Here is a 27,407-nt window from a genome sequence, read left to right on the forward strand (position 1 = left end):
GAGGAAAGTTCGGTTGGGTGGCTGACTACGATTTCTCGCGTTCGGCCATTTAGGTATAGTATTTCCGTGATTTCCCTAAATTACTTACTGAAAATGTCGGGATGGTCCTTGTGAAAGGGCACGGCCGACTTCCTAGTCCACCCTTCCGTAGTCCGAGCTAGTGCTCCGTCTCTAATGGCCTCGCTGTCGACAGCACGTTAAACTCTAACCTCCACCCCCAGCTACGAAACTGGAATTAATTTTTGTCCAGATATATGGAGCCACAATTTGTACACGGAAATTGGTGCCACTAAGAACCTGTGCGCCATACTTTGGGAACGATTCTCTACTTTTCATCCGGAAGTAATTAAAATTCGCGCCAGAACGGAAGCATTTATCCAGCTGCGCTGGATATCATCAAAGACCAGGCAAAGGAAACAGAGGCAGCTCAGTGTCAGGAAGCTGGAAATACGGATTTGGCATCAAAAATGGTTCAAATGGCTCTGAGCACTATGGGACTTAACAGCTGTGGTCATCAGTCCCCTAGAACTTAGAACTACTTACACCTAACTAACCTAAGGACATCACACACATCCATGCCCGAGGCAGGATTCGAGATTTGGCATCGGTTTAGGGTCTAAATGAATGGTATTTGAATATACAAGGCTCCTACACACACACACACACACACACACACACACACACACACACACACACACACACACCAGTTTATCGGATGGCAGAATGCCCAAATTGGTCGCAGCCTACACACGTCCGAACCGACTATACTCGGCGATTATAGTGCCGTCCTGATTTTTGTTTTATCTTCAGTTCATTGCGTTTTTGTTCCATGAGATCCGGCTGGTTTTTCACAGAAATAACAGGGTTTGCTTTGGCTGTTTTAAAGGTAAGAAGGGAAAAAAAGCGGAGAGAAAGCTGTGGGCAAAGAAATGGCCAATGCAAGGGAAGAAATTCACCGATGTTCAGGCTGAGAGCTTATAGATTTCCTGATTATTTAAGAAGGGGTGAATCATGCATTTCGGAGCTGCTGGACATCATAGAACCAATCTTAAAGGAAAAATAATGCAGTACTGACAGAGGTGTTAAATTTCCAGGAGACACTGTTAGCTGTATTATGATATCTCGCCACTGGCGACAGACATTCAGTACTGTCATACCGCTCCAATTATGAACTAAAATTATTCCTGAAACGTGCAACGTGATCTGTAGTTGACAGAGGAAATAAATCATGATAAAGTAAAATAAATAAAACAAAAGACGTTCATGAAAACGTTATTAACTGATTTATGGATGTAGTGTTAAAGACGACCTGTAAATTTCAGAACCTCATTTCATATTTGAGCAAGAAACACTACACACGAGGGTGCATCATCTAGTATATACGATAACAGTTACGTAAGAAATGAAACATTTAGCAACTGTTAGAAATGAAATAAATAAATAAATAAATAAATAAAAATAAATAAAATATCCCAAAATTTGCTCTACATGGAAATAAAATCTAAAAGCAGAAATAAAGAAGATAGACAGAGCTAATCTCGTGTTGCACATAGAGCAATCATTATGGATTCGTTAAAAAATGAAATAAGTGCCTTATTTCTTGCATCTCTATTGTTATACTCCTTGCACGTCGTATCGCGGAAGCATCTGCAATCTTTGAATTTCTCTAAAAACTCTGTCCTTAAATTTTCGTCCGCCTAGGACGTCGAAATATATATTACAAAAGTATTTAATTCCGAGAGCTGTGTCAAAACAGGAGTTCTACTCATGCGGTTGGCACGATCGCGCTACACACGACACATTTTCTTCGGTCGGCTGTCGACTGGTCGGACGCGCCCGACATACCGAAAATGAAATTTTGTCGGTCGGTCAGTCAAAACACCAACACACAGCCAATTTGTTAGACGGTCGGTTGTTGGGGCGCCGCGAGAGGCGCTGCTATCGAGTCACGTGATCTGCCTGACGGCTGCAACGGATGATACGAACAGTTGCGGGTTATTCGTCTTACTTGGTTATTCTTGTAGACATCGCGTATTGCAGAGTTGTTTGTACAGAGTTGGCGGGAGTTGTTGTTGTTGGCAGGAGTTGTTGTTGTTGGCTGGAGTTGTTGTTGTTGGCGGGAGTTGTTGTTATTGAACGGAGCTGTTTATTTGTTGTTGGGAGTTGTTTTTTGCTGTTGGGAGTTGTTTTTTGCTGTTGGGAGTTGTTTTCTGCTGTTGGGAGTTGTTTTTTGCTGTTGGGAGTTGTTTTTTGCTGTTGGGAGTTGTTTTTTGCTGTTGGGAGTTGTTTTTTTGCTGCTGGAGTTGTTTTTTTGCTGCTGGAGTTGTTTTTTTGCTGCTGGAGTTGTTTTTCTTGCTGCTGGAGTTGTTTTTCTTGCTGCTGGAGTTGTTTTTTTGCTGCTGGAGTTGTTTTTTTTGCTGCTGGAGGTTGTTTTTTTGCTGCTGGAGGTTGTTTTTTGCTGCTGGAGGTTGTTTTTTTGCTGCTGGAGGTTGTTTTTTTGCTGCTGGAGGTTGTTTTTTTGCTGCTGGAGGTTGTTTTTTTGCTGCTGGAGGTTGTTTTTTTGCTGCTGGAGGTTGTTTTTTTGCTGCTGGAGGTTGTTTTTTTGCTGCTGGAGGTTGTTTTTTTGCTGCTGGAGGTTGTTTATTTGCTGCTGGAGGTTGTTTATTTGCTGCTGGAGGTTGTTTATTTGCTGCTGGAGGTTGTTTATTTGCTGCTGGAGGTTGTTTATTTGCTGCTGGAGGTTGTTTATTTGCTGCTGGAGGTTGTTTATTTGCTGCTGGAGGTTGTTTATTTGCTGCTGGAGGTTGTTTATTTGCTGCTGGAGGTTGTTTATTTGCTGCTGGAGGTTGTTTATTTGCTGCTGGAGGTTGTTTATTTGCTGCTGGAGGTTGTTTATTTGCTGCTGGAGGTTGTTTTTTTGCTGCTGGAGTTCACCTATTTGCTATTTGGGAGTGGAGTTTCTCACCAAGTTAACAGCCATGGTAAGTGAACTGATATTTCTTATAAATTCTATTTTACAGGGATGTTAAGTTTTAAGAAAACGAATGTTAATGTTTTAATTGATGTTCTTGTAAACATGTTATGCATGTAAAATGAAAATAGATGGTATGTCGATATCATCCACTCATTAAAACTTCCCTCTGGGATAACTTGTATAATAGCTTGCTCTTTGCGAATATTTGTTTTTTTTTTGTTTTTTTTTTTTTACAGTAAACATCAAAAATGAACATTTTACATCATTATTTTGCGTGTTTGGATTCGATAGATGGTTGGTTTTATATTAGTCAGCAGTGGCTGCGCTATTTATTTTCGCAGTAGAGGTTTTCCTTCCGTCATCTGACTTCAGATTTCGTATCCATCCAACTCTAAAGGCTCTGGGTGAAGGCTGTGAGAAGAAAAGCTTGTAAACTCACCAAATGTCGCATAAGTAGTTTTCTGAATTTTCGGGAAGAGGACAGGGAATGCATATAAAATTCATTGTCTGTGATAATGAAATTTACGAGCAAGTCATTGCTAGTTGCAGTGGGAGAAGAAATTGTCTGTGATAAGTTTCCAGCAACTATTTCGTCCAATAGCAGACGATTATTTCCATTAATTGAAGGTGTTTTCTTGTTAGTATTTGGCAGTTGTTAGATAGTGGTTGGTAGGTGTCGTCGACTACGGTTTACCGTCGTTGGTTGGTCATATTTTTTGTACCATGGAGAGTTATAGTTAAAATGTGGACTTTGTGTTATATATGTTAACTGAAGGTTTACGTAACGGGTTTGACGATTTCAGTGTTTTTTTGTCACTATGGGCTTTCTTTTTTCTGCTGTATAGACCAAGTGAAATATGCTGTATCGATTTCTGGAGATTTGTGTGCGTTTCTGGTACCGAGGGTTTGGTTCAAGCAATACAGGTCAAGCGATATTACAATGCCATTGGTTTTGCGTGTTTGGATTTTGCTTACTGTGCAGATTTTCGTGTGCTTGATTTTAGGGTTAATATTTGTCTGGAAAGTTACGTTATTCATACAGCCTTTTGTCTCCCCCCCCTCCCCCACTCCCCCCCCCCCCCCCCCCTGAGAATTCCTGCTTCTCGTGGTTGGCTCGTTAATGACTTTTTAGTAGTCGTTATTGCGCATGTTACTTAGGTTTGTTCGCGGATGCAATGAGTGGCACTATGAGGGACATATTCTTTATGCTTGAAAACCGGATTTCCGGTATCTTTATAACGTCATGAGTCAAAGCAGAATGGTGGGAGTCACAAACTTTCGGTAATCCCGTAAACAGTGCTATGCATTTTGTCATCTACTGAACTCTTTGTAGTTACTCAATGAATTGCATCCATTCTGATTCCGAACTGACGTTCTGATGAACAGTAAAACTGTACTGGTACATGACAGAATATGTTTACATCCTGATACTTCAAGCACAAGGTTTGCAATTGTAGTTAAGGGATTATATGCTCGCGTGTTCTATAATTTGCAAGTAACAGGTTGGAGTGGAATGTAACGGTTGCTGCTCTACTAGACGAAAGATATGTTCTAGACCTATAAGAAAAAGGTGGGATGGAAGCGACTGCCGATTTACTTCGATACACAGCTCTCAAGGGACTTGTTCGAAGAGTTCGTAATGAGTAGAAAGATAGTGCAAATCAGAAATTTTTTCCTTCCATTGGAACTTTCAAGGAAGGATCCGTCTTAGGAAAAATGAGAATCTAAAAGGGAAAAATAAACACCTTACGATACACCAAATAAAATTCTTAATGGTTCAAATGGCTCTGAGCACTATGGGACTCAACTGCTGAGGTCATTAGTCCCCTAGAACTTAGAACTAGTTGAACCTAACTAACCTAAGGACATCACAAACATCCATGCCCGAGGCAGGATTCGAACCTGCGACCGTAGCGGTCTTGCGGTTCCAGACTGCAGCGCCTTTGACCGCACGGCCACTTCGGCCGCCTAAAATTCTTAGAACGGTAACAATATGCTAGAATGTCTCATAGGAAGTGAAAGAAGCCCTTTCATTTTGTTATAATGCCTGAAGGGTATTCGAAAACTGAAACAAATATAGTCATTCAGTGCTATTTAGGCGGTAACGTATACTAAATGTTCCTAGGCTTCGAACCTGTAAAAATATGGTCGCGTATTGTTTGTTGGTCTACATTAAGAAAAGACTACCAAACGTAATTTAAATTTCTGTCACTCAATGACATGATGGAGCTGCACCTAAGAGTGATTTTTATGCACGTATTCAAGCTGCTTCAAGCAAAGAGATCCTACAAGACCCCTACACACACTATCATCATCCTTTGAAGGATGAGGCTGTTGCCTGTTACGACCTCTCGAACAAAATCATACCCACCATTTCCCAGGCCTTCCAATATCTCCCATTCTGCTTGTAGTTCACGATCGTCTGAGGAATTCTGTGACCTGGAATTCTCATGAGGTGTTAGCTTCCAATCTTGACGATTTTTTTTTTTTACTTTTTCATTCATGAAGAAAATATTTCTTCTAATTCTTCGTTTTTAATCATATTCTTGGGCAGCTCTTTGTCTTTCTTAGGAACCCCTTGTTTTTTTAGGTAACCAAACTTTCGACTACTTTATAGAATATCATGATGGTTTCTTTTTGTGCTTTATAGCCCAGTGGTGCCACAGAGGGCTTGACATTTCTGTATTTTATTTTCAATATCAGGTTCCAAATCAAAACTTACAACACAGCCTAAATAAGAGTTGAGACACTTGTTCTAAAACTGAATTATCTAAAAAAAATTTTTGACCTGACTGGAGATTTTCCTCAGAATGTCATTTTTGTTTTGTTACTAGAAATTCAAAAGCTGTTTTTCTTGTTAATTTCGCTTAGCTTGTATATTCATCCTTGTTAGCTGGTACACTGATCTTTGGAGGTCAGTCTGAGGTACATTCAGATACTCCTCATTCGTTATGTTAATTCCTTTGTTTACTTTACATTTACATTTGGGATAATGTCATTGTAGTATTGAAAAGGGTTGGTGATAGTCCACATCTAACGCCTTGGTTCAAATGGCTCTGAGCACTGTGGGAATTAACTTCTGAGGACATCAGTCCCCTAGAACTTAGAACTACTTAAACCTAACTAACCTAAGGACATCACACACATCCATGCCCGAGGAAGGATTCGAACCTGCAACTGTATCGGTCGCGTGGTTCCATACAGTAGCGCCTAGAACCGCTCGGCCACTAAGGCTGGCCTAGCGCCTTGGTTAATAATTGTCTTCTAATCGATTCCTACCTGTGTTCATAGCAATGCATGTGCTATTGTAAAGACTTTTCACTAACTCTGTTAGGTGGTAAGTATATCAATGTTCGGACATAATCTTCCATAGGATATCATGGCTCACACGTTCAAAGGCCTTCTGAAGATTGATAAGGCCCTATGGGTTTCTGCATTAAATTCCGTGTTTTTCCTATCAAGTCCTTAATTACATCCACAATGACTGTGCACAAACGACCTAAAACCATTGTGTTCTTCAGAAATAATAGTTTCTGTAATATTCTGCATGTTGTTATTGATCTATCTATACAGTTTGTAGCCAGTGTTTCGAAGACTTATGCCGCAATAGCTTCTACAATCATTGTTTCCATTTTCTGGAAAGACATTACTTCTGCTATATACAATGATCTGGCACTCTTACATTTCGATCAACAATCATTTATTAATTTTAAAGCCTTATTTAGTGGTAACCCTCTATATTTAATTATCTCTGCGTGTATTCCATCTATTCTTTTTTCCTATATTTCATGCCTTTCAAGGCGTGTTATAGTTCGTCTGTAGTAATTGCATCTACTGATTCATTGTACATACCTCCTCGAGTGTCATTTTCAGCCTTCGGTGTACACCACATATCTGTATAATTTATGCATTGCTTATAATGTTTAGTGAGACAGCGTCTTTTTCTTCCTTGTTGAGGGCTTTCATGACCTCGCATGCACATTGCTGTCTGCCATGTACATCGTGTTCTAAGACGCTTATGAATGGGTCCCATGACTGTTGGTGTGCTTTGCACGGTAATTGTTTGGCAGCATTCCGCTTTATTTCGTACGTCTGCAAACTTTCTGACGTTTTCATCTGTAGAAACTTCATACAAGCTATGTGTTGTTGTTTAATCGCTTCTTTAATTTCTGTGTTCCAAATTGAGTAGTTTTCCCCATCTGTTTTCTTCCTTGTACCAAGTGCTTCTAGGGCTTCTTCAATGATGCGGTTTTGATTCTCCATTCTATATCTATGTCTTTATTGACTGGTAATAAAGCAAGCTTTCCTTGGAATCAGTACTGATGAAGTTTCCTAACACTATATTCCGACAGAAGATATATTTTGATCTACTGTTGCTGTGGTTTCTTCACGAGTTTGTCTCCTTCCATTTTGGCAATAGCCTCATCTTACTACGTAGAAGGAAGTGGTCACTACCTATGTCTCGTCCTGTATAAACATGTATAAGATTCTTCATTTTATAATTAATCAGTGTGTAGTCAATCACAGACATTAATCTTCGCGCACTCCATATAAACTTGTTACTGTCTTTGTCTGTAAAATGTGTTTGTAATTTTGTGTGTCCTCTACATTTATCGTTGACTGAAATTGCCACTCCAACACTAGCTCATTTTCTTTGCGGGACGCCAGTGTAAGCTATCGAGTAGTCCGTCAGATCTTTTGTTCTTTTTAGTTTTTTCTTAGTTTCTGTTCTTGCAGTGTATGCTTCCTTCTCCTTGCGTACTTGGTTTAACTCGTTTTCTGTGTTGATCAGCCCTCTAACATTCCACATTGCCAAAGACACACAATCTGCGCACGTTAAGTCACGTGATAGGGCTGCCACCTCTAGGTATCGCGACCTGCCTGATTTTCTGTCGGGGTTGTCTGGCTTGGGAGGCTGGGTGCACAGCGCCTCTAGAGGCCTCCCTGCCCCACGTATGAACCATAACTCTGTCTCGGTATGGTGACGTGTAGACGGATCAAGTCGGGCATAGATATTTTGACACTGCAGTACTGTTTTTGCGAGTGATTCGGCAGCACATTTAATTTTTGATTCACAAATGAGAATGAAGATTTCAGAAATAGAATTTAAAAAGTGACAGTAAATAGGTCTGTCAGTATGGTTCACGAATGGCTTTGAAGTTGACAGTCGAACTCTGCTGAACATTCAGGCAGAAAATTCGGAACGAACTGCAGAAGCATCAACATTTAGTGCAGAATTTTTCATTTATGTCTGTTCACCTGTTTTCTAGAAAAAGTGTAAGTTACAATTAGATTCCCTTCAGGGGCTCGACTGTTGCATTGTTGCTATAATCTTATTAGTGGGAGTAAATGAGACTATTTTTAACCAAATACGTGAATCAGACTCAGGTTTCACTTATGAATGGAAAGGAAATGGTGGGTAGATTCGGCAACAAAATAGGTGCTGATATTCCCACACTTGGTGTTCTTTTAAAGGGTTCCGAAGTTGCCAAAACGTCTTGGGTAATATGTAGGATAAATGGCGAATAAGAATGACATTTCAAGATTTCTCTGTCAGTAGGGTGTGTGCATGGATACCAGAATGCACGTCAGGGATCACGAGGTGTGTCCACAGTGGCGAGCGGCACCGCCGGCGTCCAAAAGGACCCTACCAGCGCTCAGCAGCCCGGGACTGCCATTATGTTCGGTGTTGTAATTGCGTTTCCGAGCGAAAACAAGGATGCTTCGTCAATGTGAATTTTTATTAGTGACTGGTGATTGAATACAGAGCTACGGCGTAATTATCGGCGTGTTGAGGGATTTTTAGAGTAAGTTCTTAAGTGAAAAATGATGGTTTGCTATGCGCACTACCCCCCTGCGGGTTCGGGGCTTAGAATAGGCCCGCGGTATTCCTGCCTGGAAAGAGGCGACTAAAAGGAGTCGCCAATGTTTCGGCCTATATGTGATGGTCCCCTCTCGTGTTCGACCCCCATCTTTCCAAATTCTTCTGAAGAGCGAGCCAATTGGGGAAGGGCGCCTTACATGGTGCATTGCCTGGATGCGATTTCCACCATGCACTGTGCAGTGTTGCTTTTTGCGGAGACGGCGACCATGGACTTCCTTGCACCTAATATCCAGCACGGTAGCCAGTCCGTTGTGGTCGGGCCGCTGTGTACCCTGTTGGTTGTAGCCCCTGACGACGCAGGCATCAGCAGAGCGATCCCTGTGTTAACTCCCCACGTATGCCAAGGAGTAGGGGCCTATCTCCCTGGGGCTTCGGGACTCCCAGCAATGGCCATCCTGCCAGGTGACCCGTGCTGAGGCTGCGTGGCGCTCGTTGGGAGGGCCCTTGGTCGGAGTGGGTGGCACCAGGGCAGATGACCCCCAGTGAAGCGTGGTACGTCATCTCTCGCTGGTGGCCAGCCGCCGGCCGCCTCTAAGCGTTCTCCGACTCAATTCAACGCTCAGAAATACGATCCCAAATCGTTCCCCTCCCTGGCCACACCGTGCGAGGAGCGTAAGGCTCTGGATAGCAGTGACACTTATCCGCCCCGGTTCCTAGTTTGTACGAGAGCTGATGGGGAGTCATTCATGTCGACAAAGCCTCAATTCTTCGTAGAGCATTTAGAGGAAAAGATTGGGGAAAACGCAAGAAGTGATTCAGTCACAAAGAGAGCAGGCTGAACACAGGAAGAACGTAGATAATGGAACCATTGATGTAACAGTTGTAAATTGTCGTAGCTGTGTTGGGAAGTACAGTGAGTAAACCTTTAGATGGCAGACCTCTCCTAGTCCCGACTCGGTAGAAGTCGGTAAACGTCGGGAGGCTTCGGTAGGCACGCAGTTTCGACTGCTGCCAACATTACGTAGCTGACTGTGTTGTACAAGGTACCCATTGTCGTCTGCTTCGTTATTGTTTTGCGCTGTACTGTTCTGCGTGTTTTTATTGTGCAGTTGTGCTAAACATTATCAAAATGAGTGAAGAGGCAGTTGCTGGCCGATCTCGGGAGTCGCCAACAACCCCTACTGGTAGGACTACGGTTAGAAGGAAACCAGTATTACTTAGCGATGCTCGCAAAATTATATTGCGTGTGATTGAATGCTGCGAAAGGGAAAGGGAGCAGAAAAAATTGCTTCACCCCATTTACAAATCTTCAGTGAGAGCTGCTACATACATAGGACAAAGCATGTGTAGCATTGGAAGATTCAAACATTTTTCCAAGGATCATCCTGGCGTATCACCACAAACGCCTGTCAAGAAAAGGTGAGTTTCCATGTCAGATATTTTGTTCGCGATCACTTTGAAGGAGCCCCCTATGTCGTCCGAATTACCTTATATTTCATTTTTCCTTGCTACCGTATTGCTTTGTGCCGGCCGCGGTGGTCTCGCGGTTCTAGGCGCTCAGTCCGGAACCGTGCGACTGCTACGGTCGCAGGTTCGAATCCTGCCTTGGGCATGGATGTGTGTGATGTCCTTAGGTTAGTTAGGTTTAAGTAGTTCTAAGTTCTAGGGGACTGATGACCACAGCAGTTGAGTCCCATAGTGCTCAGAGCCATTTGAACCATTTCGTATTGCTTTGTATGGAAACACCACTGGTTACTGTATTATTTCGAAACAAATTCATATTGCAGTACATTTCCAAATTCAAAAAAATACATGCAGTGCGGAAGGCATTTTCTTATAAACCATTCTCTTTCTTTTAAGTTATGAAAAGTGGAGAAATCGAAGTAATGATGGATGATTTTTCCTGTGGTGGCATCTCATTGTTTAACATATCTCCTCAAGAATGTGTCTTATTTCTTTTATTTCGGCTAGGAACCTTCGTGGGCTTGCGCAGAACAAATCACCAAAATTTCATCGCAATCGGATGAATGGTTTGGGAACGCACAGAGGGCAGACATACATACATTCATTTTTAAATACATAGATTGACAGTTACGTTATACTATATGACCTGTTTACGCATATTTAAATTTTATAATTAATAGTTAAACATTGATGGGAATGAAAAAAATGCGGGTAGTGGGAATCGAAGCGGGGTCCACTGCATGACAAATTGCGCTACGCATGCTACAGTGACATTATCGTTGATTCATTGTCCGTTACTCTTTTCGGGCGTTCGAAGAACAACTCACCAAAGTTTCACTGCAATGGTTTGTAAGCGCATAGTAGACAAACATACATGAGTATTTGTTTCGTTTACGAACAACATTTAAAGCGAGTTTTACTTCCAAACCTTTCGTCTGCTTTCGTGTAAGCATGACGCGCAATTTGTGGTGCCAGCACTGCAACTGGAAGGCGTGCCTTGTCGTCGCCCCCCCCCCCCCCCAACGGCTCCTCTCCACGAACTCCCCTCACAATTCTACCGTCTTACAGTTAACACACTGTACCAGAGCTCCAAGCGCTTGTAGAAAGCACTGATGATGAAATCGTTATAGGCACTGAAAGCTGGCTAAAGCCGGACGTAAGCTCAGCCGAAATTTTTGCGAAGAACCTAACGGTGTTCCAAAAGGATAGGCTAAACAAGGTTGGCGATGACGTGTTTGTTGCTGTCGGAAGTAGTTTAACTTGTCACGAAATTGAAGTAGATGCTTCCTGTGAGTTAGTGTGAGCAGAGGTCATTGTTGGCAACCGGAACGAAATAATAATTGGATCCTTCCACCGACCTCCCAACTCAGATGACACAGTTGCTGAAGGTTCAAAGAAAACTTGAGTTTGATGTCGAACACGTACCCGAATCATACGATAATAGTTGGTGGTGACTTTAATTTACCCTTGTTATGTTGGTGAAAATAAATGTTTAATTCCAGAGGTACGCATAAAATATCATCTGAAATTGTGCTAAATGCATTCTCTGAAAATGATCTCGAGCAATTAGTTCGAGCCCATGCGAATAGTTAATGGTGTTGTGAAAAGAAACTTGACCTCTTAGCAACAAATAATCCTGAGTTAATAACGAGCATCAAAACCGATTTGGGGATTAGTGAACACAGGGTTGTCGTAGCGAGATTGAATATCGTAATCTCCATATCCCCGAAACATAAGCGAAAAGTATACCTATTCAAAAAAGCAGATAAAAATTTACTTGACGCCTTCTGGTGGCGTCGGCATCTACGTCTTTCACTCCCTTTACAGCGAGTTTGTCCCTCTACAAATGCCTTTAGAGGCTGTTGCTTTTCGGGTGTGGAGGACGCCTCAGGCTGTTACTGCCTGCAGTCTCTATCTTCCACCGGCTGGTGATGTCCCACAGCATGTCCTGGCTGCACTGATAGCCCAGTTGCCGCCACCTTTTCCGTTACTGGGCGACTTATACGCCCATAACCCTCTGCGGCGTGGATCGGTGGCAACAGGCCGAGGCAGCATCGTTGAGTAAGTATTGGCACAGCTTGATTTTTCTCTTTTGAATAATGGTGCCTTCACACATTTCAGTTTGGCACATGGCACGTACTCAACCATCGACCTTTCGATCTACAGTCCTAGCATATTACCATCTGTCCAATGGAGTGTGCATGACGACTTGTGCAGTAGTGACCACTTTCGATCTTTCTGTCACTGCCACAGCATCACTCTTCTGGGCGTCCCTGCAGATGGGCTATGAATAAGGCTGACTGTTCACCTCCATTACCACTATTGAGCCTCTTTCCAATGACACTATTGATGCGATGGTTCACTTGGTCACCACTAGAGTCGTTACTGCCGCAGAATCTGCCATTCCCTGTTCTTCTGGGTACCTTCGGCGGAGGACTGTGCCTTGATGGTCGCCCGAGATCCCAGAGGCAATTAAGGATCGCATGTGGACACTCCAGCATCACAAACGGCATCCCTCATTGGAACACCTCATCCCCCTTAAATGGCCCCGTGCGCGAGCCCGCTGTCAAATGCTGAAACACCTCTCAGTGGACTGCCAGCGATGCCTCCTAGACCTTTTCAACCGTATCTGGGTTGAGAGTGAGTTCCCGCGGCAATGGCGGGAAAGTGTTATCCTCGTTTTGAAACCAGGCAAAAACCCACTGGAGGTGGATAGATTCCGCCCCATTAGCCTCACGAACGTTCTCTGCAAGTTACTCGAATGCATGGTGAGCTGGAGGTCGAGTTTGCTACTTTGACTCTCAGGACCTTCTGGCTCCGTCTCAGGGTGGGTTCCATCAGGGCCGCTCTGCCGCCGATTATCTGGTGTGCCTGGAGTCTGTCATCCGTACGGCCTTTACCTGCCGTCAGCATCTGGTCGCCGTCTTTCTTGACATGCGGAAGGCATACGATACGACATGGCGACATCACATCCTCTCTACGCTTCATGGTTGGGGTCTTTGGGTCCCGCTCCCGATTTTCAAACAAAATTTTGTGAAATACAAATAGTTGAAGTTAATCATTTAGATTAAAGGTGACCCCCCTCACCGAAAAGCAGAAGCGTCGGTTTGTCGATAGGCACACATGAAAGGGGGAAAACTTGCTAACTTCTGGATTTTATCCTTTGACGAGCTAGAGCAATAGAAGGAAAACAGAGTAAATAAAATCCGAAAGTTTGCAACTTTTCGGCCTTTTGTGTGTGCGTAGCAACAAGTAACACTTTCACTCTTCAGGGAGTGGTTTCCTTTCATCCTTAAGTATTTGCGTTCTTAAGTTTAAGTACGCCAACTCCAACACGCAACTGGAAGACGAATACTCCAACTTGAAATAAGGAGGTGACAGTTGCTAAACACACTCCTCGGACGGCGAGTGACGTCAGCGGCGAGCTGCGGTTGGCCGCTGCCACAAGCTGTTTCTGCACGTATTCGCTGGAAGGTGAAGCGACAGGCGAAAGTAGGGAATGGAGTGAACTTTAAACTCTATATCCACATTGCGCGACGCTTACTACTTTTTTTCTACCGGCGATGGTAGCGGATCTGGATTTTGTTTCCATTTCTAAACCATTTGCATGTTTCGACACTTCCCACTTTTTTAAACAGGTGGGGACCGGGTGGGCAGAAGGCCTGGTCGCAGTGCCCCCTATGCCTGACAGAATAAGGGAGAGGGAGCAGGAAGGAAACTTTCTAGCTTTATTAAATTTCTTACTTTAATTATATCCCAGAGAAAAGGTCAGATACGAAAAATAAAAAGTAATGTAGGGCCGAAGTGACGTCCTTGTCACTCCACTGGGAGGATCTCACCGCGTGGTCGGTCGTGCAACATGTTGCCTAGGAAGTAAGCAAAGAACATTTTGCAGGAAAGTGATGTCGGGTGACGTCATGTTGTCCCAGTAGACAGGGCCTGGAACTACTGCCCAATGCCGCGGTAATAGAAAGATCGAGCAGATGCTGAGATTTAGCGAACTGCGTTTGTCACTTATTTATCCTCTGTGCCCCTTCTACTTTCTCTAAACTCTCAAGGCCTGCAGAAGACTTTACCCGTGATTCTACATGTTTTCACGTGAGTGATGAACGCACAGTGTCGTTAAAACAGTTTCAGGCGTTTGTTCAAGTTGCACCTCACAAACGGTCGTATCCTGTGCTTGCAACGGGCAACTATCTCGTGTGCTGGAAAGACTAGCTCGAAGCTTTGTTTCACGCTTGTGCAGCCAGTAGAGATATTTGCAGGTTCGGAAATAATACATAAAACGCTAAATAATCCTTGGAAGTGGTTGTACTTCTGATTTCCAGATTTTGTCTTGCCAGTATTTAACAACCGATTTAAGCAAATGCAGAGATGAAAACCACTCCCAGATACGTCACTTAATAAAGGAACGATGTGAAGCAACAAAAACCGTTGCAGACTTACGTGAAACATGCACATGTCACTAAGTAGGAGAAAGTAAATTTTACTTTAAAAATCCGACACTTTCAACCGTTAGAAACCATTTATTTCGCTTTGATAAACTGTAGTTACGAGTTTCGCTTTATTTCCGCTGATGAGGGTGAAGGAGGGCCATGGTTAATTTCTGTTGTAGTGTCATTCGAAATCTTCTCTTTAACCGGTTCGCGTTGACTTCCTTCACTACAACGGAGTCTGCAACGCTACCCAAGCAAACCGGGAGACTTCAAGCGTCCCTAGCGCGCTGAACATGCTTCTTTCACTCGTTCACTGTGTGTCTAGCTGAAGTGTGCCAAAGAGCTGTAACAGTTGTATTGTAAAGGAGGAAGGGAAAAAAAGGTTTAACGTCCCGTCGGCATAGAGATCATGAGAGACGGGAACACAGGCTCGGATTGTGTCAAGGATGGGGAACGACATCGGCTGTGCCCTTTCAAAAGAACCGTCCCGTCATTTGCGTGGGACGATCTAGGGAAATCGTGGGAAACGTGAAACTGGATGGCCGGACGTGGCTTTGAGCCGTTGTTCTCGTCAAAGAGTCCAGCGTGCTAACCACAGCGCCACCTCGCTCGTTGTAGTACTTTCGTAAACTGATTACGTAACGTAACTTGTTTGGACAGCTGTGTGAACTTGGTTGGCATAACGCAACTTGTTTGGACATTTAAGTATCGAGGTGAGCCGTAATATTATGCTGCTGTTGATCATCGCCCTCTCAACCAGAATCATGCAGTGATGGGAAAACGTCACAGTCTTGAGTAGCTGCTGTTTGCCCCCCCCCCCCCCCCCCCCCCTAGTTGAATCTGGGATGCAGACTTTTTATCGAGCACAGAATTCAGCTGAGAATTATGTTGCTCACGAATGCAATCTTCTATTGGTTAGTAATTCCCCTCCCCTACACCACATACACCATCAGCAACATTAACGCCTTGCTAAACGAATTTTCTTTGAATAATTTTATGTTTAAAATCACGTAAGCTAAATTATATTGTATTTCATTTTTGTAAATGTTTTATTAAACTAATAACTACCAGCATCATGTCACTTGCTATTATTTGGAAAATTAAATGTTGGATCTATTCAGTATTACAATCCTGCTGTATTTATGACAATAATAACAATAATAATAATATTAAACCCCGCAGAGGCCCGGGATAAGAATAGGCCTCTGGTATGTTCTGCCAGTCGTAAAAGGCGACGAAAAGAAACCACTAATAGGGCTAACCACCTTTTAGTGTGATTAGTTGGTTCAGGACAGAACTAATGAAGCTTCGGACAAGTGCTGTCATGGTCGGGGACGACGCTTGAACCCTATGCCCGTCCACAATGGTAACGACACTGCTAGCCACACGGAAAATTATTTAAATCGAAATAGAGGTGTTCTGCAGGATATGCTTCCTGCAACCACTCTAGAAGGAAAACAGACAGAGGATGAGATGGTCAGATGAAGTTAATCGACACCTCATGTTCTGTTATTACCAAGCAACAAACTTACGAACCAACACAATGGGATACAGATCACAAGTATACACAACATTTATTACCAGATACTCAGAATTAAAATTTTTAACAGAACAACGACTAGCTGATCAGATCCGTGTAATAATAAAAATAACAGGATACCCCAGTCAGAATTAGAAAACATCAAATAACAAGTACAACAAATACTGGAACAAAATAATGTGCAATCAGAAGAAGAAGAAAAAAATACCGTAATGGACTCAAACATCCCAGAGCAAACAAACAAAGAACACCACGCATCAATTAAACAATCAGAGGAAAACGAAATTTTAAGACTGCCACCAGAACAAGGACAAATAGAACATGAAGTGACACACGTTAGATATAGAAGAAAAATTTCAGCTGACATATATAGAATACAAAGACACAAATACAGACATTAGACCATTGATGCATAGACCACCAAATAACCCACAAGTCGAAACAAGTATCAACACAATCGTACAATAAGTGAAAATACAACTATGGGAGAGCTACAACTACTGGTTTATATAGGAGCACTCACTACACTAAATATACACACTAGGCAGAGATCAGAACAAACCCACACACAGAAGAAACCCACGAAACCAGCATGGCAACACAGGCTACAGATCAGAATAGAAAAACTGAGAAAAGACATAGGACAGCTAACATAATTTATAAGAAATGAAATATCAGACAAAAAACGAAAAAGGTTAGGTAAAATCTCACAACAAGAAGCGATAGAGCAATTAGATGAAAAGAGGCAAAAATTACAAGCATTGGCCAAACGACTTACAAGATACAAAAAAAGTGAAAATAGAAGGAAACAAAACCAAACATTCAACACAAACCAAAAGAAATGTTACCAGACAATAGATAACACACACATTAAAATAGACAATCCACCAAACATAAGACATGGAACACTTCTGGAGCAACATATGGTCAAACCCGGTACAACATAACAGGCATGCACAGTGGATACAAGCAGAAACAGACACATACAAGATGATGCCACAAATGCCTGAAGTGATAATTTTGCAACATGAAGTCACCCAAGCAATTAATTCTACTCACAATTGGAAAGCCCCTGGAAAAGATAAAATAGCGAATTTCTGGCTAAAGAAGTTCGCCTCAAGACATTCACATCTAACTAAATTATTTAACAGTTACATTGCAGACCCATACACATTACCTGATACACTTACACATGGAATAACTTATCTGAAACCTAAAGACCAAGTAGACACAGCAAACCCAGCTAAATATTGCCCCATAACATGCCTACCAACAACATACAAAATATTAACTTCAGTCGTTACACAGAAATTAATGACACATACAAAACAGAACAAAATTATAAATGAAGAACAAAAAGGATGTTGCAAAGGACCACGTGGATGTAAAGAGCAACTGATAATAGATGCAGAGGTGACATTTCAAGCTAAAACTAAACAAAGGTCGCTACACTACGCATACATTGATCACCAAAAAGCTTTTGATAGTGTACCCCACTCATGGTTACTACAAATATTGGAAATATACAAAGTAGATCTTAAATTGATACAGTTCCTAAACATAGTAATGAAAAATTGGAAAACCACACTTAATATCCAAACAAATTCAAATAATATCACATCACAGCCAATACAGATTAAGCGTGGAATATACCAAGGAGACTCATTAAGTCCTATGTGGTTCTGCCTTGCCCTGAACCCACTATCCAACATGCTAAATAATACAAATTATGGATACAATATTACTGGAACATACCCAAACAAAATCACACATTTGCTATACATGGATGATCTAAAACTACTGGCAGCAACCAATCAACAACTCAACCAATTACTAAAGATAACAGAAATATTCAGTAATGATATAAATATGTTGTTTGGAACAGACAAATGTAAGAAAAATAGCATAGTCAAGAGAAAACACACTAAACAAGATTACATATTGGATAACCACAGCGACTGCATAGAAGCGATGGAAAAAAGATGCCTATAAATGGGTGTCCAATACGTAACTGTTTCGATTCCCTTTTATTTTGTAATTTAATTTGCACGTCAGATAAGACAACTTAATCTTGTTTTCCAACTGATATTTCAAGTCCAATTTCCTGTGCTGTTTGTTGTAGCGATTTAACTTGTATTATGTCTTGAGTATTGTTGGCTAGGTGAGCAAGAGCATCAGCAAATCCCAAGAAGTTGAAACTTCATTTGTCACACACCCAATTCTTATTTTCTTTTGATTATCTTCTTACCATTCTCTCATTACATATTCCAGTCGGTCATTACATATTCCAGTGCACAGTTGAAGAGTAGTAGTGATAGGCTGTCACTTTGTCTGAAGCCAGTTTTTATATGGAATGCTTCAGAAGTGACCCCTGTGAACTACTTTCGTTGTGGTGTTGGATAGACTAAGTTCTGTTACCGTCATTAAGCTGGTCACTTTTCATCCGTTAGTTGAGTGATCAGTGAATATAAATAATACATACAGTAGTGATACATAATACATTCATCTTTATATATTACATATTGCAATCGAGGGCCTTCGGCTTGGAATTCCTTTAGTACAAACACGTATTTACTAGGAAAGCTAACCCCCTGTTTCACAAATTTTTGATGTATGTGGCAGCTTGTTGAACCATATGTTGTTGTTGTTGTTGTTGTTGTTGTTGTTGTCTTCAGTCCTGAGACTGGTTTGATGCAGCTCTCCATGCTACTCTATCCTGTGCAAGGTTATTCATCTCCCAGTACCTACTGCAACCTACATCCTTCTCAATTTGTTTAGTGTATTCATCTCTTGGTTACTTCCACCGTTTTTACCCTTCACGTTGGCCTCCAATAGTAAACTGGTGATCCCTTGATCCCTCAGAACATGTCCTACCAACCGATCCCTTCTTCTAGTCAAGTTGTGCCACAAACTTCTCTTCTTCGCAATCCTATTCAGTACCTCCTCATTAATTATGTGATCTACCCATCTAATCATCAACATTCTTCTGTAGCACCACATTTGAAAGCTTCTATTCTCTCCTTGCCCAAACTATTTATCGTCCATGTTTCATTTCCATACATAGCTACACTCCATACAAATACTTTCAGAAGCGATTTCCTGACACTTAAATCTGTACTCGATGTTAACAAATCTCTCTTCTTCAGAAACGCTTTCCTTGCCATTGCCAGTCTACATTTTATATCCTCTCCACTTTGACCATCGTCAGGTATTTTGCACCCCAAATAGCAAAACTCCTTTACTACTTTAAGTGTCTGATTTCCTAATCTAATTCCCTAAGCATAACCCGAATTAATTCGACTACGTTCCATTATCCTCTTTTTGCTTTTGTTGATGTTCGTCTTATATCCTCCTTTCAAGACACTGTCCATTCCGTTCAACTGCTCTTCCAAGTCCGTTGCTGTCTCTGACAGAATTACAATATCATCGGCGAATCTCAAAATTTCTATTTCTTCTCCATGGATTTTAATACCTACTCCGAATTTTTCTATTGTTCCCTTTACTGCTTGCTCAATATATAGATTGAATAACATTGGGGAGAGGCTACAACCCTGTCTCACTCTCTTTCCAACCATTGCTTCCCTTTCATGCCCCTCGACTCTTACAACTGCCGTCTGGTTTCTGTACAAATTGTAAACAGCCTTTGGCTCCCTGTATTTTACCCCTGCCATCTTCAGAAATCGAAAGAAAGTATTCCAGTCAACATTGTCAAAAGCTTTTTCTAAGTCTACAAATACTAGAACGTAGGTTTGCCTTTCCTTAATCTTCCTTCTAAGATAAGTCGTAGGGTCAGTATTGCCTCACGTGTTCCAGTATTTCTATGGAATCGAAACTGATCTTCCCCGAGGTTGGTTTCTTCTAGTTTTTCCATTCGTCTGTAAAGAATTCGCGTTAGTATTTTGCAACCGTGACTTATTAAACTGATACTTCGATAATTTTCGCATCTGTCAAAACCTGCTTTGTGTAGGATTGGATTTATTATATTCTTCTTGAAGTCTGAGGGTATTTCGCCTGCCTCATACATCTTGCTCACCACGAGGTAGAGTTTTGTCAGGACTGGTTCTCCCAAGGCTGTCAGTAGTTCTAATGGAATGTTGTCTACACCTGGGGCTTTGTTTGGACTCTGGTCTTTCAGTGCTCTGTCAAACTCTTCATGCAGTATCATATCTCCCATTTCATCTTCATCTACATCCTCCTACATTTCCATAATATTGTCCTCAAGTACATCGCCCTTGTATAGAACCTCTATATACTCCTTCACCTTTCTACTTTACCTTCTTTGCTTAGAACTGGGTTTCCATCTGAGCTCTTGATATTCACACAAGTTGTTCTCTTTTCTCCAAAGGTCTCTTCAATTTTCCTGTAGGCAGCATCTATCTTACCCCTCATGAGATAAGACTCTACATCCTTACATTTGTCCTCTAGCCTTCCCTGCTAAGCCAGTTTGCATTTTCTGTCGATCTCATTTTTGAGACGTTTGTATTCCTTTTTGCCTGCTTCATTTACTGAATTTTTATGTTTTCTCCTTTCATCAATGAAGTTCAATATTTCTTCTGTTACCCAAGCATTTCTGGTAGCCCTCGTCTTTTTACCTACTTTATCCTCTGCTACCTTCACTACTTCATCCGTCAAAGCTAACCATTCTTCTTCTACTGTATTTCTTTCCTGCATTCCTGTCGATTGTTCCCTTACACTCTCCCTGAAACCTTGTACAACCTCTGGTTGTTTCAGTTTATCCAGATGCCATCTTCTTAAATTTCCACCTTTTTGCAGTTTCTTCAGTTTTAATCTACAGTTCATAACAAATAGATTGTGGTCAGAGTCCACATCTGCCCCTAGAAATGTCTTACAATTTAAAACCTGGTTCCTAAATCTCTGTCTCACTATTATGTAATCTATCTGAAACCTATCAGTATCTCCAGGCTTCTTCCATGTATACAACCTTCTTTTATGATTCTTGAACCAAGTGTTAGCCATGATTAAGTTGTGCTTTGTGCAAAATTCTACCAGGCGGCTTCCTCTTTCATTTCTTCACCTACTACTTTTCCTTCTCTCCCTTTTCCTACTACCGAATTCCAGTCAACCATGCCTATTAAATTTTCGTCTCCCTTCACTATCTGAATAATTTCTTTTATCTCATCATAGATTTCTTCAATTTCTTCGTCATCTGCAGAGCTAGTTGGCATATAAACTTGTACTACTGTAGTAGGCGTGGGCTTCGTGTCTATCTTGGCCACAATAATGTGTTCACTATGTTGTTTGTAGTAGCTTTTTTATTCATTATTAAACCTACTCCTGCATTACCTCTATTTGATTTTGTATTTATAACCCTGTATTCACCTGACCAAAAGTCTTGTTGCTCCTGCCACCTACTTCACTAATTCCCGCTATATCTAACTTTAACCTACTCATTTCCCCATTTCAAATTTTCTAACCTACCTGCCCGATTAAGGGATCTGACATTCCACGCTCCGATCCGTAGAACGCCAGTTTTCTTTCTCCTGATAACGACGTCCTCTCGAGTAGTCCCCGCCCGGAGATCTGAATGGGAGACTATTTTACCTCCGGAATATTTTACCTAAGAGGACGCCATCATTTAACCATACAGTAAAGCTGCCTGCCCTCGGGAAAAATTACGGCTGTAGTTTCCCCTTGCTTTCAGCCGTTCGCAGTACCAGCACAGCAATTCCGTTTTGGTTAGTGTTACAAGGTCATATCAGTCAATCATCCAGGCTGTTGCCCCTGCAACTACTGAAAAGGCTGCTGCTCATATATACCTATTAAAATTGGACTATTCTTATATTTAATTTTGTCCTCTGCATGAACTTGTTTCCCCCTTGTAGTGTCATAATTGTGTGTATCACGCTTGCTTTGTTTTTATTGTTCACAAAAAACTATAGTAAGTTAATACAAATATTTTTCAGACGAGGACTCTCCGGACCTTAGCCTGTGCATTTACGTCGTTGCCCTTGTCTACAATACCAACAGTGTATTCAGGTGTAGGCCTGCCACGCGGCAGCACACTTCGGTATCGTGATTAACAAATTATCCCACGTTTAAGGAGTGAGGATTGAGCTGGAACTGTTTTGCCACTTCAGTTATCAGGTGGAACCTACTGCTTACTTTCTTGCACACAGAATATATGTGGTTTACGCGACGAAAATTTTTGTCGAGAAGGACTCGAAAAATTTTTTTACCTATTTCTTTCTTTGTAATATCACATATTTTATTTTCACGATAGCAAGTTGTTTCATTGTTAGTAACAGATTTACTGACTTCAGGATTTAGGCCTCAATGTAGGAAAATACATGGTTACTTCTGTCACTCCTTCAGTTTCAAATGACTAATTCCTCAGCTTTGCTGGTAAAATAAAAGGGCGGTGTCTTCAGCATAGCTTACCAGATGAAAGTGGAAGAACTGTCACGTAGTAGTAGTAGTAGTAGTAGTAGTAGTACGGTGCACTGCTTGCTATTTATGTTAACAGTGACTGCATAGACAAGTCTTTGATGTTCGATGCCTTAAATTTCATTAGCTATCCACGGCTTACTATATCAGAGGCTTTGGAAAGATGTAATACTGTGCCTGTTGTTCTCATTCCTTCATTCAGGAGGGAGTACAGTCTTTCCTAAAGCCACGCTTCATTTATTTATTTAGTCAAATGAGTGGAAAGCCTATAAAGAATAACCATTTCAAAAATCATACTAAAGCTAGGGAACAATGATACTGAGCTGTAGTTTGAAGCCTCTATTTTATGTTACTTCGCTTCTTAATACCGGCTTAACAGTGTTTATTTTTAGACTACTAAGATGTTTTCCTTAGTACTACAGATTGAGGCAAGTTGTGGTTCCTTCCATGCACTCTCTTCAGGGCTCGACGTAACAGCAGAGTATTTGTTCTTTAATGTTAGGATTACCATGCTTGTTTCGTTTCCCTTAACCTTTTCAGGCTGAAACTTCACAGTTGTGAGTGGTATGATATGGTGTCACATGGTAGATGCCCGTAACAAGTATTGTATTTTCTGCTGGTTATACGAAATTCTTGTCAAAAGAATACATACTGCTCTCGATATTTTTACGATATTACCGTACTGTACTAAGCATAATGGCTTGCTGACTCTAGATGCCTCAATCAGTTTTCAGAAGCCTTTGCTTACGTTAGCAGATTGCAATATTTCGGTACTGTTAATGTTGTTTTCCAAGGTTAGAAAGTTCTTCTTTAAGCGTTTTGTACTGTTACACTTTTACTAGAAAATACGCATTTTTGTTTTGCACAGGACACCTAGGTCGCGAAAGGGATACTGTAGGCTGCCGCACGAAACACGTGAAAAATACTAATTGTTATTGGAACGCAGTACATTTAAATGGACGGTTTCTGTGAAATGAAATATTTTAAGGTAAGGTTGTCCCAGGTTTTTCAGTGAAGCGGAAGGCAACAATCAGTGTGGTGCAATCTTACTGCTCGTCTCACTTTCGTCCCGTTATAAACGGAGTCTAGAAGAAACCGCACCTCGCCGCTCGTCAATCTGAGAAATGTCCCGGCTTCGTGCTCATCCTCAATCTGTAGTTCCCGAACTAGCGTATGGGCTGCGCCCTGTCCTCTTCATCCAGTTTCACTCACAATCTTTCACGTGTACCGTGATGAGAAATATGAATCATCTATGTACACGTTGGTATCATTTCTAACTCTCACTAAAAAAATATGCGTATACGTATTCAGTAAATTGACACCTCACAAAACCTTTTGCATCACCCCGGTTCCCAGACCTCCTGAAGATAGACGTTGAATGTGGATATTGTATCACAGACACAGTCCTTTGACTGTTCAGAGATGTCACTAAACCCACGCAGAGATGTAAACAACCATTCATGAGCAGCGCCTATTAAAGGAGGGGGTCCACAGTCGATCAGTTTGTCATTCCACCAGGAAGCAGGTACAGGGCTTGTGTTTTCTGTAGTTCAACCATGCCTACACGGTCAATACTGGGGTGCCATCGCGTCCGCATTGTTACTTTATACCAGGAAGGGCTCTCAACAAGGGAAGTGTCCGGGCGTTTCGGAGTGAACAAAAGCGATATTGGGACATGGAAATACAGAGAGACAGGAACTGCCGATGGCACAATGCGCGCCCCCATCGTGCATATCTTGTAAATGACTTACTTCAGGATAACAACATCGTTCGCCTAGAGGGGCCAGCATGTTCTCCAGACATGAAAGCTATCGAACATGCCTGGGATAGATGGAAAAGGGCTGTTTATGGACGACGTTACCCACCAACCACTCTGAGGGACCTACGTCGAATTGCTGTTGAGGAGTGGGACGATCTGGACCAACAGTGCCATGATGAACTTGTGGATAGTATGCCACGGCGAATACAGCCATGCGTCAATGCACGAGGACTGCTGCTGGGTATTAGAGGTTCCAGTGTGTACAGCAATCTGGACGACCACCAGTGAAGATCTCGCTGTATGGTGGTACAACATGAAATGTGTGGTTTTCATGAGCAATATAAAGGCCGGAAAAGATGTTTAGGCTGACCTCTATTCCAATTTTCTGTACAGGTTGCGGTGATGCAAAACTTTCATTGATGTGTGTATTTCTGTCGTGCGCATATAACAATTGTTGTTTATTTTATACTTGCCGTTTAATCCCAGTTACATCCAGTTTCTTGTAACATTTGCCGATTTCTGTAGTGCGAATGAGCACGACGTTGCGGACATGTGACTGTCGTGATACATTGTATCAGGATAATCCCTGGGCAGCGTTTGGTATTCAAAGGACGTTTACATGGCCCATATTTCACGACAGTGTGTGTCCGAAGTCGTGTTCCCTTTAAGAATGCAGCAGTGTGGATGCAACACGCGGCACTTTTGCGGTATGGCTCCGCAACATTTCTGTGTGAAGGCGATGATTCAGGCAGTTTCCAAGGTGTTACCGCTGTCACCCAACAACGGTGGAGAATACCTGTTGCGGCCGGACAGACGGAGACAGCGCTGCTATGCCAGGCCAGGCAATCGGAGCGCAGGCACAGGTGTTATTTCGTGTCAGGTAGAAAACAATGGTGCGTGTTGTAGACACACTCGATTTGTTTACGTACAGGTAACGACAGTCCCGCTGCTACAATTGCTACTTATCTGCAGCAGTGAGCCGTAAATGTATTTTGCATAGGTTCTTTAGATTTCTGAACTTTCCTGAAGTTTTCTCAGATGTTTCCTCCTTCATATACACCAGCTTGCCAATTGTTCCTTTATTCCGGGCTTTTAACAAATTACTTTCCACGTCCTACAAATCTTGTAGACGAAATGCATTTATAAAGTTATAGTTCGCTCACTCTACTTGTGAACCGCAATAAAGTATATACATAAAGATTTAATTGGTATTCCAAATTATATTAATGAATTGCACGAGCCCTTGCACAATTGTTGCAGGAGTTTCGTACCTAGAGGCATAATTTATCGTTGACCAAAGGTGTGTGAAAACTTCTGTATGAATCACGTGTAGCCAAGCCATGATGGATGATCAGTAACCCAGCTGTAAACTGGTACAGTTATGTCTTAGTACTGCTATCGCCAGTCTTCGTACCAGCTGCTATTACGATATATTAAAGTGTCTTAATTTGAAACTGCTTTTCTATTCCTGAAGTACAATATTCGTGTTCCACAGTCTTAAATGTAAAAGGTGTCCTCAGTGAGTGTTTTCTGAAAAATACAGTCTTCATTTAAAGGAATGTTTATCAGCCGTTAGTGGGTGCGTTTGACATAACTGATAGAGATTGATAGGTGGGACTCAGGTGGTCGCTCTTGGGTTTCCAGACACACTGTAGTCAGGCTACTCTCGCATTGTGAGCCACCCTTATACCTGCATTACACCATAAATTTACCTAACACCTTTTGTAAAGGTCATGTTGTACGAAGCTGACAAAGGAAATCATTAGAAGTCCAATAAAATTCCTAAACGTGGGATTTGACATTTGGCGGGTGCTATCCTTCGTTCAGGAATGACCAGCTGAGAAGTGGAAGTGTTAGGCCTGTGGAAGTGCATTGCCGAATGATAGCACATTACCTGATCCTTGCATGTCCCTGCAGCAAGTTTATGAATACAGCAGAAATTATAAGAGGCGTAACTTTATTTTTTTTTAATTTCTTGGCTTTCGGAACGTGCACATACAGCCAACCAAACACAGGAAATGTTATTACAGTTGGTTTCGATAGTTCATGCAAGACATTATTTGAATTCGTGTCCTGGTATGATGTAACATAGGGTTAAGAAAGGTCGGATCCGACATAAAACAAGATTTACAGTCAGAGTACACGAAAACGAGTGAACAGGACGAAAATGGAACACAAGATACACAGTGCTAGTATACTATAAAAATTCTACTGGTAACACAACAAGAAATGATAACTCGCCGTTGGTACATATTTGGGATATTCCCATGTCAGTCCCCATTAATGACTATATATCTACATTAACAATAAAATGTTCTTTGTATGTTCTCTGAGAATTGTTTCAAAAGCTTTGGATAGAGAATCGAATGCTTGTACAGGTCTATAAGTTCCATCTACACAGAACAGAACAGCAGAATAGTTCACAAGAACTAAGGTTGTGCATTACAGCCACACGCATAGATACACCAGTACACAGCCAAGTTCACAGCACATAAATTTAGAGGCTGAGCGTTCCATAGCCTACAGAGTAGCAGAGACAGTCAATTGAGCTTTGGTCTTCAGTATAATTCGTATCAGGATCAGTACCCTTCCCTTGGGAGAGCGCAGTCTGGAGTTCCTCCAGCGAAAAGGGTTGCGTAATGCCACTTCTCCTCTCTTCTTTCCGCCTCGCCCCCTATCTGTTACGTTAGGTGGAGCTATCATGCACAAGAACGATTCTAAAAGTCGGATGTCTGTTGTCTGGTTGGTTTCACTGTTCTGTATTACATTCCAGATCCAGGTTAATGCAGTTTCTTCGCCGACTGGAGTGCAGAAATTGTCAATATATTTAGTTTTTTCTGCGTGAATATTTTCTTGGCTGCAGCTTGTGCTTTCTCAATGGCAAGAAAGCTTGTCATTAGAGATACTTCTGTATATTCTTAACGTCTCCTTGCGTTCCTTGAGGACTGCGTCACATTCTGAACCCCACAATCAGGGTGACTGGCGAGTAGTTGTCCTCATATGTC

The 27,407-nt window shown here is 41.8% G+C and overlaps 2 protein-coding genes across 2 annotated transcripts in view; one reads left to right on the top strand and one right to left on the bottom strand.

Annotated features, from left to right (window-relative positions):
- Nucleotides 1-2,146: 2,146 nt before the first annotated feature.
- Nucleotides 2,147-6,841, bottom strand: LOC124620308 (protein kinase 4-like). The gene is made up of 2 exons (XM_047146981.1): nt 6,827-6,841; nt 2,147-2,941 (listed from the first exon to the last, which is right to left on the bottom strand). Exons 1-2 carry the CDS (start codon nt 6,839-6,841, stop codon nt 2,147-2,149), a joined length of 810 nt encoding a protein of 269 aa, XP_047002937.1.
- Nucleotides 6,842-7,005: 164 nt separating this feature from the next.
- The window catches only part of LOC124620310 (bromodomain-containing protein 4-like), a 117,238-nt gene continuing 96,836 nt past the window's right edge, over nt 7,006-27,407 (top strand). The window contains exon 1 of the mRNA XM_047146982.1: nt 7,006-7,029. Coding sequence (XP_047002938.1) covers nt 7,006-7,029 — 24 coding nt within the window. The remainder of the gene's footprint in view (nt 7,030-27,407) is intronic.

Source organism: Schistocerca americana, chromosome 6 (genome assembly GCF_021461395.2).
Source record: "Schistocerca americana isolate TAMUIC-IGC-003095 chromosome 6, iqSchAmer2.1, whole genome shotgun sequence".
In the NCBI taxonomy this organism is placed as follows: domain Eukaryota; kingdom Metazoa; phylum Arthropoda; class Insecta; order Orthoptera; family Acrididae; genus Schistocerca; species Schistocerca americana.